Genomic DNA, 14775 nt, shown 5'->3' with positions numbered 1-14775 from the left:
TAATATAATACATAAAAAGAAAACAGATAGAATAGAAAAAGAATAGAGCACTCTAGTGTTAGAGACCTTTTTTTTGTTAATTGTATAATAAATGAAAAGAAAATGGATAGAATACAAGAAGATTAGAAAGCTAGTTAGATTTTTTTTTTTAAGAATAGATTTTTAGAAATGTGTCATTGCATCAGTGTGTCATCAGTGGATGCTCTGCAGTGAATGGGTGCCGTCAGAATGAGTCCAAACAGCTGATAAAAACATCAACAAGGTCAAGAACAAAGGTCAGTCCAAGTCTGATCCTGGCTGATTTTGGGAACAGAATGAATGAAAACTCCTTAAGACATTAATATGTCGTGACTCACGTGTGTTATAACAACACCCTTTCACCACTGTTAAAGGAATATCACACACACACACACACACACAAAGCATGCATCTTACAGTAGAGTAAAGCTTGATGGACAACAAGGCTTCTCAGCGCAGTGATCTGCTTGGCTGTTTGTCTGCAGTAAGGTCAGTTTATTGTCTCCATGATTGAAAAAGGGTTTTGTGCAGTGTTGTAAGGAAAGTTTCTCCCACACTGACTTCACAAGAATCACACGCTGAAGCTGGTGGCTGGCTGGATCGTGAGGAGGATGTGTGAGACGTTCAGTGAGTCAAACACAGACCAAGAAGAGATTTTAACTATGCATTGATTGATTGGATGTTCGGCTGATGTGTTGCCTCTCAGTTTTTAACTGTATTTTAAGTGTGTCCCAAAGGCTCAGGCAGTTTAATGTAGGCAGAATCTGTTTCAGACGAGAGTCACTGGAGAGTGTGTGTGGTTGTGTGTTGTCCTGTGATTTGAGGGATGATTCAATTAACACCACTCAGTTAATGTTGATGTAAACGAGGCTCACAGTACACAGTGTACTGATATGAGTATCAAATCAACTGTGGAATCAAATAAAGCTGCACAATTAAATGTTTTGGCTCTAGTTGAGCTATAATTTTCTTTTCTCTTGTTCTAATCACCAAGGAGTAGATGTGGCCAAATAAGACATTTAATAATCACAATTATTAAATTATAGAGTATCAAGGGAAATAATCAATGTCATCATTGTTATGCTCGTGGAGCTGTCGAATCAAAGCCGTCGTGATTTTGGAGAAATCGTCAGAAGATGATCTGGAGAGCACTAATCAACTTCATCACCTCATCTGTGTGATTCTGATGGTTTATGATGCTCAGATTCATCATGAGGAAATCACTTCAGGTTGATAATGTGTTGTTTATCTTGCAGATCTTCTGCAAAGCAGGCAGCGTGCCGCACGGACAAGTATGTGTTCCTCCCTTCATGTCTGTGTGTAGTGTGCTTCAACCCCTCACGACCCTACTACTGAGGGACTAGACACACTGTGTTTGCAGTCTATACCTCATCTTATCCATTATTTGAGGGATGCCCAGCAGATCAGCATTTTAACTTCTGATTCGGCTGATGTGCTGATAGTATCTCAGTTTGTGTCTGTTTTAGCCAGCAGTGAGGTATTGTTCTGTGCCAGGTTACACAAGTACTGGAGGAGGCACAACGAGTGTCAAAGTCATGTTCTGCTTTATACAGTACAGACCAAAAGTTTGGAAACATTACTATTTTTAATGTTTTTGAAAGAAGTTTCTTCTGCTCATCAAGCCTGCATTTATTTGATCAAAAATACAGAAAAAACTGTAATATTGTGAAATATTATTACAACTTAAAATAATAGTTTTCTATTTGAATATACTTTAAAAAAAATAATGTATTCCTGTGATGCAAAGCTGAATTTCCAGCATCATTCCTCCAGCCTTCAGTGTCACATGTAACATCCAGTCTATCACATGATCATTTAGAAATCATTCTAATATTCTGATTTATTATGAGTGTTGGAAACAGTTCTGCTGTCTAATATATTTGATAAATAAAAGGTTCAAAAGAACTGCATTTATTCAAAAAAAAAAAAAAAAACAATTCTAATAATATATTTTCTTTACTATCACTTTTTTATCAATTTAACACATCCTTGCTGAATAAAAGTATTGATTTTATTTAAAAAAAAAAAAAAAAAAGAAAGGAAAAAAATTACTGACCCCAAATTACTGACCAGTAGTGTATATTGTTATTACAAAATATTTATTTTTAAAAACATAGCTTCTTATTTTTTTTTTTTTTACTTTTTATTCATCAAAGTATCCTAAAAAAGTATCACATGTTCTGAAAAAATATTAAGCAGCAGAACTGTTTCCAACTTTGATAATGAATCATCATATTAGAATGATTTCTAAAGGATCATGTGATAATGATCCTAAAAATTCAGCTTTGCATCACAGAAATAAATGATCATTTAAAGTATAATAAAATTATTTTAAATTGTAATAATATTTCACAATATTACATTTTTTCTGTATTTTTGATCAAATAAATGCAGGCTTGATGAGCAGAAGAAACTTCTTTCAAAAACATTAAAAATAGTAATGTTTCCAAACTTTTGGTCTGTACTGTATATATATATATATATATATATATATATATAAATATATATATATATATATATATATATATATATATTCAACACTGATAATAACCAGAAATGTTTCTCGAGCAGTAAATCATCATATTATTCTGATTTCTGAAGATCATGTGACACTGAAGACTGGAGGAATGATGCTGAAAATACAGCGGAGCATCACAGAAATACATTACACTTTAACACAGATTCACACAGAAAACATTGGTTTTAAACTGAAATAATATTTCACATTTTTATAGTTTTTTATGGCATTTTTGGTCAAATAAATGCAGCCTTGTAGAGCAGATGAGATGTCTTTCAAAAACATAAACAAAATCACGCTTTTCCCAAACTTTTAAACAATAGTGTATGTATGGGTTATAAGCAGAATTATTACAGGCATCAGCCAAAACGTCAATATCTGTGCATCCCTACATTATTCGTGTTGATATCAATCTAATGATGGACAAAAGATCTGAAGGCTGAGAAAGAGCTTTAGCTGTAATTGTGACGCTCCTCATTCACACCTGTAACCTGAAGCAGACATGTGTGATCATTACAGCTGTGTGTGTGTTTATTGATTCCTCTCTCTCTCTCTGTGTGTGTGTGTGTGTGTAGATGTTAAGAAGGCCCCGGCGCCGGACGATGAGGAGTTAGTGAGTCTGAGTAAGCGGCTGGTGGAGGATGCTGTGTTTCGGGCCATGCAGCAGTACATGGAGGAAACTCAGCAGAACGGCGCCGCACCAAGAGACGAGGCTCCGCCGGGGGCCGCCAGCAAACTCAACACCACCAAATGAGCGTGCGAGCCCTGAGCTGACCCCCGAGCCGACCGGCGGAGAGCTGCAAACACCTCCACCTGCCAGCGGCATCAGAGCGCAGCCGAGACAAGGGTTGTGGAGCAGGAGGGAAGCCACGATCAGGGCGGATCTCTGGACAAACACTGCACTCAAACTCAACTTTACTTTCCCTGCCTTCCCCGTCCTGCATCACTCCTGTATTGGTAACACTTTATTTTGTTGATCCCTTTTGAGTATTCTGTTGACAAGGACTGGGAAAATAAATCGAAGCATCGTGAATCGAGAAATGACTCGGCATCGATTCGGAGATTTTCTGAACGCATGGCGATTCTTTCTCGAGTGGATCCTGAGCTTAGTTTTGAACAGCAGATGGTGCTGCATGCTTTAGAAACAGACACACACTTGAACCTGAAATAATCATTCATAAAATTTGAAAGGTTGAAGTGAATTACAAGGCTGTTAGAGCGCCATCTGCTGTTCAAATCAACGCTCAGAATCCATTCCAGAGAGAATGGTGACGTGTTCAGAAGATTCTCCATCGATTCATCATCGCAGCTCTACTGTTGAGCATAAGTAACTTTGCACCTAAAGGTCACCTAACTCTCATTAGCGTATTAGTAGACTGTGTACGTAATGTCTGATAACTAGTGCTGTCTAACAATTAATCTCATCCAAAAGACAAGTTTTTTGTTTATATAATATGTGTGTTACTGTGATTATATAAATACACACATGTGCATGTATATATTTAAGAGAAATTGGCTATATTACATATAGTATAAATTATATGGATGTAAATACGTACATGTAAATATTTTCAAAATATATACTGTGTGTGTGCGTCTTAATATATACATAATAAATATACACAATACACACACATATATTGTTAACAAAAACTTTGATGGTTTGACTGCACTAGTGATAACTCTATATAGTGATGCTGTCCCAACAGACATCTAATGACTTTATATAACTTTGCAAGTACATGTCAACTTATTCAAGCCCTAGCAGTCTACTAATACTCTACTAACACTCTGGTGAGACTTCATTACTTACAGTCAATGGAGTATGTTAAAGGGAGCATCAAAATAAAGTGAAAGCTCTGACTTTATTTGTGACGGCTGCTGTAGTGTCCGGAGGCCGTTTCAGTCTGTCATCTTCACATCTGACAACTGCTCAGTTTGACTGAAGCCCGATCCAAAGCCAGAGCCGTCAGAACCGCTTATGAACTCTGAACACGCTGTTGTGTGTGTGTGTGTGTGTGTGTGTGTGTGTAACCCTGCATACGTGTGTGTCCGATGATGATGTGTGTGTGTTGTTTGTGCCGTAGTGTGTGCATTTGCTCAGAGCTGAATGGATCAGGAAAGAGACGCAGGCCATAAAGACACTGTTAGCACAGAAAAACATTTGAGCTAAGATCCGCCAGAGTCCACACTTAAGCTCATGGACACACACAACCATCTCAAAGTAAATCACACACACACACACACAAACACACAGACCTTCACCGACGTGCAAACCAGCAGAACATCTCTCTCTCTCTCACACACACACACACACACACACACACAGTTCACACTGACACGTGGACGGCCTGAAGTAAGCTTACTGTATGATTTCTGAGGGAATTCAAATGTATATGATCTGATTAGATTTGAGTGTTTGGTGTCTATAATGCTTCAGATAAGCAGCCACAGTGGCCTTAGAGAAATCACTCCTGGTTACATTGCTGAAGAACATGCCCTTTCAGTTTCGTTTCATTCACAGATGTGTATTTTCACCAAAATGTGTCTTTTTATGCTCCATGTCCTGATCTTTCTTCAGTTCGGCCGTATCGCTGCCGACGCACTATGATGTCATCGTTTAGCGTTTTGTGTCCCATCTGCCACTTTTTTACTCTTAAAAATAAAAGAAGGAGATGAGAGCGAGTGAACGTGATTCATTCTCTGTGTTAATGACGGAGGTTGAGCTTGTTCTCTGACTGTAGATCAGTCTTGTGTCTCATCATGTTGGCAGGGTTTTTCTAAGAGCTGTTCGCAGCTACATCTGCAACGCCTCCGACTTCATGTTTGACTATTTTTCTCTCGTCATCTGAAATAAGCATATTGCCTGACGTCTGCTGAGTGTGAGAGAATGAAAGCAGGAGCCTCAACACGAGGTCGAGAGGTTTACTGGAGGTGAAGCCGTCACAGGCAGAAGTGAGATTGAGTTTCTTAAGCCCTGTTATATGGAAATTATTTCTCAGCAAGGCGTCTGGTGAAGAGTGATTGCATGGATGAAACTCAGGAATTCAGATGCCAAATAATTCACTGAGGACAAGTTTTAAACCTTAAAAAAGAAATCTGATTAATTGGATGTTCACTTCTCTCATGGTCATTGCCACATTATAATATGTACTGTATATAATATACAGTTTGTCAAAAGTTTTATGTCAACTTAAAATTGTCAAATTAAAACAACTGTTATTTATTGAGGGTCATATAAACCTACACTTAATTTTTGAAAAATAAATTAATACTTTTATTTATGTTACAAAAGATTTCTATTTCAAATAAATGCTGTTCTTCTGATCTCTATGTTCATCTGTGAATCCTGAGAAATAAAATGCATCACAGTTTCCACAGAAATATTGTGCAGCACAACTGTGTTCAACACTGATAATAATCAGAAATGTTTCTCGAGCAGTAAATCATCATATTATTCATGATTTCTGAAGATCATGTGACACTGAAGACTGGAGTAATGATGCTGAAAATACAGTGGTGCATCACAGAAATACATTACACTTTAACACAGATTCACACAGAAAACAGCTGTTTGATATTGAAATAATATTTCAAAATTTTACAGTATTTTTGATCAAGTAATGAGGTATTGGTGAGCAAAGGAGGTAAAAAATCCTCCTGACTGCAAATGCCTGAACAGCAGTAAAATGGTGTTCATATAACCCTGATGAAAAGAAACTTCTTCTTCAAACCACACCATCCAAACATGCTGTGTGAGGTCAGAAAGATGAAGCTACTGTTTTAATGTCACAAAATCACAGGAAAGAACAGAGAATGAAGGAACAAAGATTAATTGTGCATGATCTGAGCACTTGAAGGGATAGTTCACTCAAAAATCATAATTATGTAATTAATGACTCACCCTCATGTCGTTCCAAACCCGTAAGACCTCCGTTTATCTTCTGAACACAGTTTAAGATATTTTAGATTTAGTCCGAGAGCTCTCAGTCCCTCCATTGAAGCTGTGTGTACGGTCTACTGTCCATGTCCAGAAAGGTAAGAAAAACATCATCAAAGTACAACCCGAATTCCGGAAAAGTTGGGACGTTTTTTAAATTTTAATAAAATGAAAACTAAAAGACTTTCAAATCACATGAGCCAATATTTTATTCACAATAGAACATAGATAACATAGCAAATGTTTAAACTGAGAAAGTTTACAATTTTATGCACAAAATGAGCTCATTTCAATTTTGATTTCTGCTACAGGTCTCAAAATAGTTGGGACGGGGCATGTTTACCATGGTGTAGCATCTCCTTTTCTTTTCAAAACAGTTTGAAGACGTCTGGGCATTGAGGCTATGAGTTGCTGGAGTTTTGCTGTTGGAATTTGGTCCCATTCTTGCCTTATATAGATTTCCAGCTGCTGAAGAGTTCGTGGTCGTCTTTGACGTATTTTTCGTTTAATGATGCGCCAAATGTTCTCTATAGGTGAAAGATCTGGACTGCAGGCAGGCCAGGTTAGCACCCGGACTCTTCTACGACGAAGCCATGCTGTTGTTATAGCTGCAGTATGTGGTTTTGCATTGTCCTGCTGAAATAAACAAGGCCTTCCCTGAAATAGACGTTGTTTGGAGGGAAGCATATGTTGCTCTAAAACCTTTATATACCTTTCAGCATTCACAGAGCCTTCCAAAATAATGCAACTTGCCAATACCGTATGCACTTATGCACCCCCATACCATCAGAGATGCTGGCTTTTGAACTGAACGCTGATAACATGCTGGAAGGTCTCCCTCCTCTTTAGCCCGGAGGACACGGCGTCCGTGATTTCCAACAAGAATGTCAAATTTGGACTCGTCTGACCATAAAACACTATTCCACTTTGAAATAGTCCATTTTAAATGAGCCTTGGCCCACAGGACACGACGGCGCTTCTGGACCATGTTCACATATGGCTTCCTTTTTGCATGATAGAGCTTTAGTTGGCATCTGCTGATGGCACGGCGGATTGTGTTTACCGACAGTGGTTTCTGAAAGTATTCCTGGGCCCATTTAGTAATGTCATTGACAATAATCATGCCGATGAGTGATGCAGTGTCGTCTGAGAGCCCGAAGACCACGGGCATCCAATAAAGGTCTCCGGCCTTGTCCCTAACGCACAGAGATTTCTCCAGTTTCTCTGAATCTTTTGATGATGTTATGCACTGTAGATGATGAGATTTGCAAAGCCTTTGCAATTTGACGTTGAGGAACATTGTTTTTAAAGTTTTCCACAATTTTTTTGCGCAGCCTTTCACAGATTGGAGAGCCTCTGCCCATCTTTACTTCTGAGAGACTCTGCTTCTCTAAGACAAAGCTTTTATAGCTTATCATGTTACAGACCTGATATCAATTAACTAGATGTTCTTCCAGCTAAATCTTTTCAAAACTGCTTGCTTTTTTAGCCATTTGTTGCCCCCGTGCCAACTTTTTTGAGACCTGTAGCAGGCATTAAATTTTAAATGAGCTAATTAAGTGGATAAAAGTGTAAAATTTCTCAGTTTAAACATTTGCTACGTTATCTATGTTTTATTGTGAATAAAATATTGGCTCATGTGATTTGAAATTCCTTTAGTTTTCATTTTATTAAAATTTAAAAAACGTCCGAACTTTTCCGGAATTCGGGTTGTACTCCATGTGACATCAGAGGGTCAGTTAGAATTTTTTGAAGCACCGAAAATACATTTTGGTACAAAAATAGCAAAAACGACGACTTTATGCAGCATTGTCTTCTCTTCCGTGTCTGTTGTGAGAGAGTTCAAAACAAAGCAGCTGGATATCCGGTTCGCGAACGAATCATTCAGTTCACCAAATTGAACTGAATCGTTTTAAACGGTTCGCGTCTCCAATACGCATTAATCCACAAATGACTTAAGCTGTTAACTTTTTTAATGTGGCTGACACTTCCTCTGAGTTTAAACAAACCAATATCCCGGAGTAATTCATTTACTCAAACAGTACACTGACTGAACTGCTGTGAAGAGAGAACTGAAGATGAACACCGAGTCGAGCCAGATAACGAACAACAGACTGACATGAAGGTGAGTTATTAATGACACAATTTTGATTATTGGGTGAACTATCCCTTTAACTGAACCAAAGGTCAGTTTTCTGTGAGCAATACTCACAACACAAAGAACACACGTGTTGACTCCAGCCAGCCGGAAAAAGGTTTGGATGTGGTACAGGCTTCAAAACTTTAGTACAAACTACTGTATTTATCTAATCATAATCACAGCTGCCATAAACACATACTGATGCATTAATGAGTATCTGTCCTCTGTCAGCATCATGAACCAATTGATTCTAATCTTCAGTGTGATTCACAGTTTAATTCTGATACATTTATGATTTTGTGAGTTTGATGTCTGACCAAACGATTAGCCCAATCTTTAGTATTAGCTCATTTAGACTACGCGTCAGTTGTTTGGTCAAATACCAATGAAAATAATTTATACAAATTGCAAGTCGCACAGAATAAAGTGTCACGTATCGTTCTGGGTTGTCCATATACAACTAATATAATCACAATGCACAATAATTTGGCATAGTTAACTGTAAAATATAGATTGAAATATTGTCTTTTATCATTTATTCATAATAACATTGAAACAAAAACTCCTGAAATAATTTACAGAAAATTGACATTTTTTGCTGATCAACATAATTACTGCACAAGACAAACCACTGGAATGCGATGTGTTCTGCCTCAAGTCAGAACTAATCGGTTTCAGAGAACAGTTTTTTATCGGGCCATGGTTGCATGGAATGGATTACCAGGATTTTTGTTGTTGGAAAATAACAGAAATTGTTTTCAAAAGAAATTAAAACTGTTTCTGTTCACACAAGAGTCATGATGCTGGAAGAGTATGGTAATATGGAAAGATGTTTTATAGTTTGTATTGGAGAGCCATTTATTATATGTTCAAATGTATAGCATTTTTTGTTTGTTTGTTTATTTATTTAATTGCATTGGGTTATTGTAGATGATGTCCAGTTTTAGGATGGGTGTGAGTGGGTGTGTGTGTGTGTGTGTGTGTGTGAATAATGTATAAAATGGTGAATTATGTAAATTGTGATGTAATGAAGAGGAGACCCCAGGAAGAATAGCAACTGAGATTTCAGGCACTAATGGGGATCTTAACAAATGAAATGAAATGAAATGTCAGGTTGTTCTGGAGAATATATTACTACCAATATTAATATCCATCTCACGGTGCGTTTCCACCGAGCGTTTGTAATTCATTCCAAAGAACTGTTCAGATGTAATTTTGCTGTTTTATCCAAAGCAAAATGTCTGCCATGTGATGTCTGTGTGTGATTTTCCCAAATCTACTTTCTAAACCAGGTTGTTTTCTTTTAAAGCTGCTCTTCACTGGGAATATCTGATTGACAGGCGAGTAGGCGGAGCTTCACATGGTCCAGGACACATTCAGGACGGATGGACATTTCCAGTACATGCCAAGCATTTCTGATGACCTCCATATTTGGGGGGCATGTCTGTCTACAGTTTGTATTGGTGTAAAATATACTGCAAGAAATAAAAGTTAAACATCAAATTGAAATACATTTTTTCACTGGGTGTCACACATTTAAGGAATGTTACACTTTATTGTAACGACCAAAACTACGCAATAGCAAAGCAGCACTTACAAATCTAAACAGATAAATATGTTTTTAGTAATTAATTCAATATTTTACTGCAGTGAAGTTGGAAACATGGTCATAGATTTCAGACACAGTTTTCCTTTTCAAGGCATTTGTAACCTTAACAAAAATGTGTCAGAAATACAAAGCAACAACCAGCGGTGTAAATATCTCACCATGCCAGATTTCTAAAGGGTATTTCCCCAGCTCCATCTTTACTGCAGGGATAACTGCACACATGCACACAGATGAGCTGAATCTACAGCCTTCATGTCCTCTGATGATTGTATTTGTTTGCAGTTATTCATGAGGAGAAACTTGAATGTGTTAAAGCTCATATTTTCCTGGCGCTGGGTTTGTTTGTGACTGCTGGGAAACTGCTGGATTACTCTGTTACCAAACACACGGGCTACATAAAAAACTGTGTGCAAATCAGGATGTCTTGTTCATAATAACTATCAAATCAATCTGTCTTTGAATTACTGCTGCTCCTGCGAAGCTGTGAGGAGATCCATTGGGCAGCGTGTGCGATGTGGGAAGAGTATCTGCTGTGTTCATGTGCTGGTAATTACACAGCATGATGTCCAAGAGAGAAAAGCTTCATCTCTGACGTCTGACAGTGCAGATACAACACATGCTCTGCTCAATACAAGCTCGATGGACTACTGCTGCAAACCACTTCCACTGCATGAACACAAACACCAGTCCTGCTCTGAGTAATGCACTTACAGTGGAGGTCGAGGGACAGGTGTGCCAGAGGAATTCAAAGCACAAATGTCAAGCTGGTATGTGTGTTAAAGAGATAGTTCACCCCCAAAAAATGAACATTTGCTGTTCATTTGCTCACACATAGGCCATCTGTGGTTACCATGGTTTAACTATGGTAACCATGGTTTTTATTTTATATGTACTAAAACCACGGTTCATTTTAGTAAACATCACTGTAATGGACAGCCTGTCGTGATTTACTTTTGTCATGGTTTCTGATTCAGTGTATTCAAGGGATTTGATACCATGAAGTGATCAAGTTTTGGATACTAAAGGAGAGCCTGAGAAAACAGCACAGAGTTAGTTTTCCAAACAGCTGATATTATTCTAATGTAACATTAGACTGACTAAATATCTTCTTAAACTCAAAAGTCCCAAAATCCTTTGGCCCACAGTGTGAGTCCTGAACAAAGCAATGTTTCTTGTCAGAGTGCATTAGTGAAGCCATTGAGAGTACATAAAGCTGCATAATGTAGCTCACTGTATATCATGCCATCCATGTGTTTTAATCTGACTCACAGCTCATAATGAGAGACAGAGATGTAGAAAGACAAATAGAGCGAGTCTGACAGTCAGTACAGAAAAACTGTCTTTGTTAGCGTCTAACAAAGCAGTCGCCCAATATCTGACAAGCACACATTGACTTTAAACCCATTAACTCATAGTTACAGTTCCTCTGTCTGGCCCGTTGACCTCAAATTACTGTCCTCATGCAGAACAGAGCTGTCATCATTATCAGAGAGCGGTCAGCCAGGCCTCCTTCATGAATGAGATAAAGCCTTTCTCATGTAAAATGCTGCATTCGGTTGACACATGCTAAACGTTTCTGTGAAGGATTAACACAGATTCATCATGAATGAATAGTTTGATCTGTTCTCTGCAGTCCGTCAGCTCATCTCCTGTGGAGATCTCCTGTCTCAACACTCGCTTCTCATTTGACATCATGCTGTTCCAGACACCTGCCCAACACACACTCACTCACTCACGCAGGGTTCATTCTTGAACTGCTTTGACTATTTTAAATGTTCTTGCACAAAGTATGGGCATTTTCTTTGCATACTTCAACTGACACTGAAGAATGAACTGGTGTGATATCAATTTTTAAAATAAAATAAGGCCAAAACAAAGTTTGTTTGGAAATTGTGCTCTGTTTGCTCTGTTTAGACTTTCAAATTACCATTGGTCTGTGGTGATGATGTCACATGTTCCTTCAGTTCAGTCCATCAAGGGGAGAGACCAGTAAAACCATGAACAGATTAGAGAACTGTTTTAGAGATAAAACCAAAGTTGTAATTTTAACTGAAAGCAACACTGACACTGTTTTTCATGTTTAGTACTGTTAAAGGGTTAGTTCACCCAAAAATTAAAAGTAACCTGTGTTTTACTCTCCCTCAAAGCATCCTAAGTGTATGTGACTTTCTTTTTTCAGATGAATCCAATCAAAGTTACATAAAAAAAATTGTCCTGGCACAATTTATTTTAAAAAGAGGCCACTCAACTGCCCTGCTCTCAGTTACTGAAACCCTGAGACTGCCAAGAGCAGGTTACAAATCCTCTTATCACTGCTATGCTGATGATAAGGGGAAGTCGTGGCCTAGTGGTTAGAGAGTATGACTCCTAACCCTGGGGTTGTGGGTTTGAGTCCTGGGCCGGCAATATCACAACTTAGGTGCCCTTGAGCAAGGCACTGAACCCCCAACTGCTCCCCGGGCGCCGCAGCATAAATGGCTGCCCACTGCTATGTGTGTGTGCATTTGGATGGGTTAAATGCAGAGCACGAATTCTGAGTATGGTCACCATACTTGGCTGAATGTCACGTCACTTTAACTTTTTCACTTTTGACACTCAACTCTACTTCTCATTCCAACCAGATAATCTGATGGTGTTCACATTGCAGTCTGTCTGACAGACATTTCTAGCTGGATGAAGCACCATCACCTTCAATTAAATCTTGCTAAGACAGAACTGCTCATGGTCTCAGCCAACCCATCACTTCATCGCAACTTCTCAATATGGCTAGGTTCATCAAGCATGACTCCTTCCAGGGCAGCCAAGAACCTTGGAGTTGTGATTGATGTTGTAAATATCATATCCACCGTACTTGCTCTGAAATCACTTTGAGATTTTGGCAATAGATTTTCAGAAATAGTATTGACAAGTCAATGGAGCATGACCTTTGCCAGAACTTGGCCTGCAGCTTAAAGGAGTGAGATCCCCTTCCTATTTTCACAGCTGAATCAATTGCCACTGTTTTTATAAATTGTGGCAATATTTGCATCCTCCCGCTGTTGGGGAATATTTTTTTATTGCTGCCACACTAGAGTAATGAACTGATGGATGGACCTCTTTCCTTCAGGAGCTCAGCAGGAATACAATAAGGTCCAGGGGACTTTTCAGTTCCTTTGTTGCAGCATACACTTCATAAAACAACTTTATGCTTGGAAGAGTTGGTAATTCCTCCAGTTTTGAAAGATCAAGTGATGCCTTCTAGTCTAATAGACTTGAAAAGCTTCCCCATCTTTGAACAATGCCTGCTTGGTCCTTACTGAAGGTCAACTCATCAGCTGTTCCCAAAGGGCATAAAGAGTGAGATCTTGGGCCATAAATGGCCTTCACATTGCATTGTAAAAAAAAAAAAAAAATGCATATTATGCGTGTCTGCATAAGATTGTATCTGTTGACTTTAGACGCCCACCATTGATTCTGCAGTTGCTCAATGTCAAGTAGCTTATTGGCAACAGAGTGTTGAAAGTTAATTATTCCATTCCAAATCTCACTATTCTTTCCTACTCTTGCATTGAAATCACCAGCAGCAAGATTTTGTTGCCACATGTAGCTGTCCTAAGGGCTTCATCCTGTTTCTATAAAAAAATATCCTTTACCTCCTGTTCTGATGGAAGACTCGGTGTATAAGCACTGAAAATAGTGAAAACAGTGGCATTTTTAAAAATCATGCAAAAATATTTACTCCATGACCATGGAAATCAGTGATAGAGGCATTTGCCTATTGTTTGCAGCGTTGTTTTCTTTTCTCAGCCTCGAGAACTTAAGTTGTTCTTCATGCTCTTTCAATCACGTAAATTGTGGGTTTACATTCATCTGTTTATAATTGTTATGTTGCTGCCTTATGTTAAACTGCTTTAAATGATTTTTTTCCATATAAATCTACACTCCATACACCATATTGGTAAAGCAAAAAAACAAAACAAAAAACTGTTTCGGGTGAAGTTAATTTGTGGCAAATTCAGTTGAATCGGTATGATTTGGGACGGCACACACATCTTGATAAAAGGTTTAACAGCTGAAAATGCATATCAGAGCAACAACCAAGTCCTGAGGTCAAAAGAACTGCTCATAGAGCTCAGAAGCAGGTTTCCCCCCAAAGTTTAATTTAATGTGTTGCTGTTTCTTTGTAATTACTTGTGAACACCCTTTTATCAGTGTAGCAGCACAGAAATGACACTTCTTTCTTAAACACTGTTGGATCATAGTACATAGTTGGATCATAACAGTCATAGCACAGTACTGGCAGGAGCAGCTCCTCACTCAAACTCATTGCACTGTAGTCACTGTAAAGCATTCACATGATGAAGGATGCAGATGCTGATCTCGTCTCCATGGAGACCTAAACAGGCCATTATCACGGGAAGCTCTTCTAAATGCATTCGATCAGTGCTGGCGGCGCGTTTATTAACTCAGAGGAGCCAGAGATCTCCTGAGAGCGCTTGAGAACAGCAGCAGGACTCCACTTGTCATATTGTTAGTCATTTGAACTGCGC

At 38.5% G+C, this 14775-nt stretch overlaps 1 protein-coding gene across 1 annotated transcript in view; it reads left to right on the top strand.

Annotated features, from left to right (window-relative positions):
- The window catches only part of LOC132107164 (A-kinase anchor protein 7-like), a 47481-nt gene extending 43931 nt beyond the window's left edge, over window positions 1-3550 (top strand). Inside the window, exons 5-6 of the mRNA XM_059513409.1 lie at window positions 1275-1310; window positions 3133-3550. Coding sequence (XP_059369392.1) covers window positions 1275-1310; window positions 3133-3311 — 215 coding nt within the window. The 3' untranslated portion in view covers window positions 3312-3550. The remainder of the gene's footprint in view (window positions 1-1274; window positions 1311-3132) is intronic.
- The last annotated feature ends 11225 nt before the right edge of the window (window positions 3551-14775 follow it).

This window comes from Carassius carassius, chromosome 27 (genome assembly GCF_963082965.1).
Source record: "Carassius carassius chromosome 27, fCarCar2.1, whole genome shotgun sequence".
NCBI lineage: Eukaryota > Metazoa > Chordata > Actinopteri > Cypriniformes > Cyprinidae > Carassius > Carassius carassius.
Note: the sequence above shows the minus strand (reverse complement) of the source record. Positions and strands in the feature narration are given on the sequence as shown.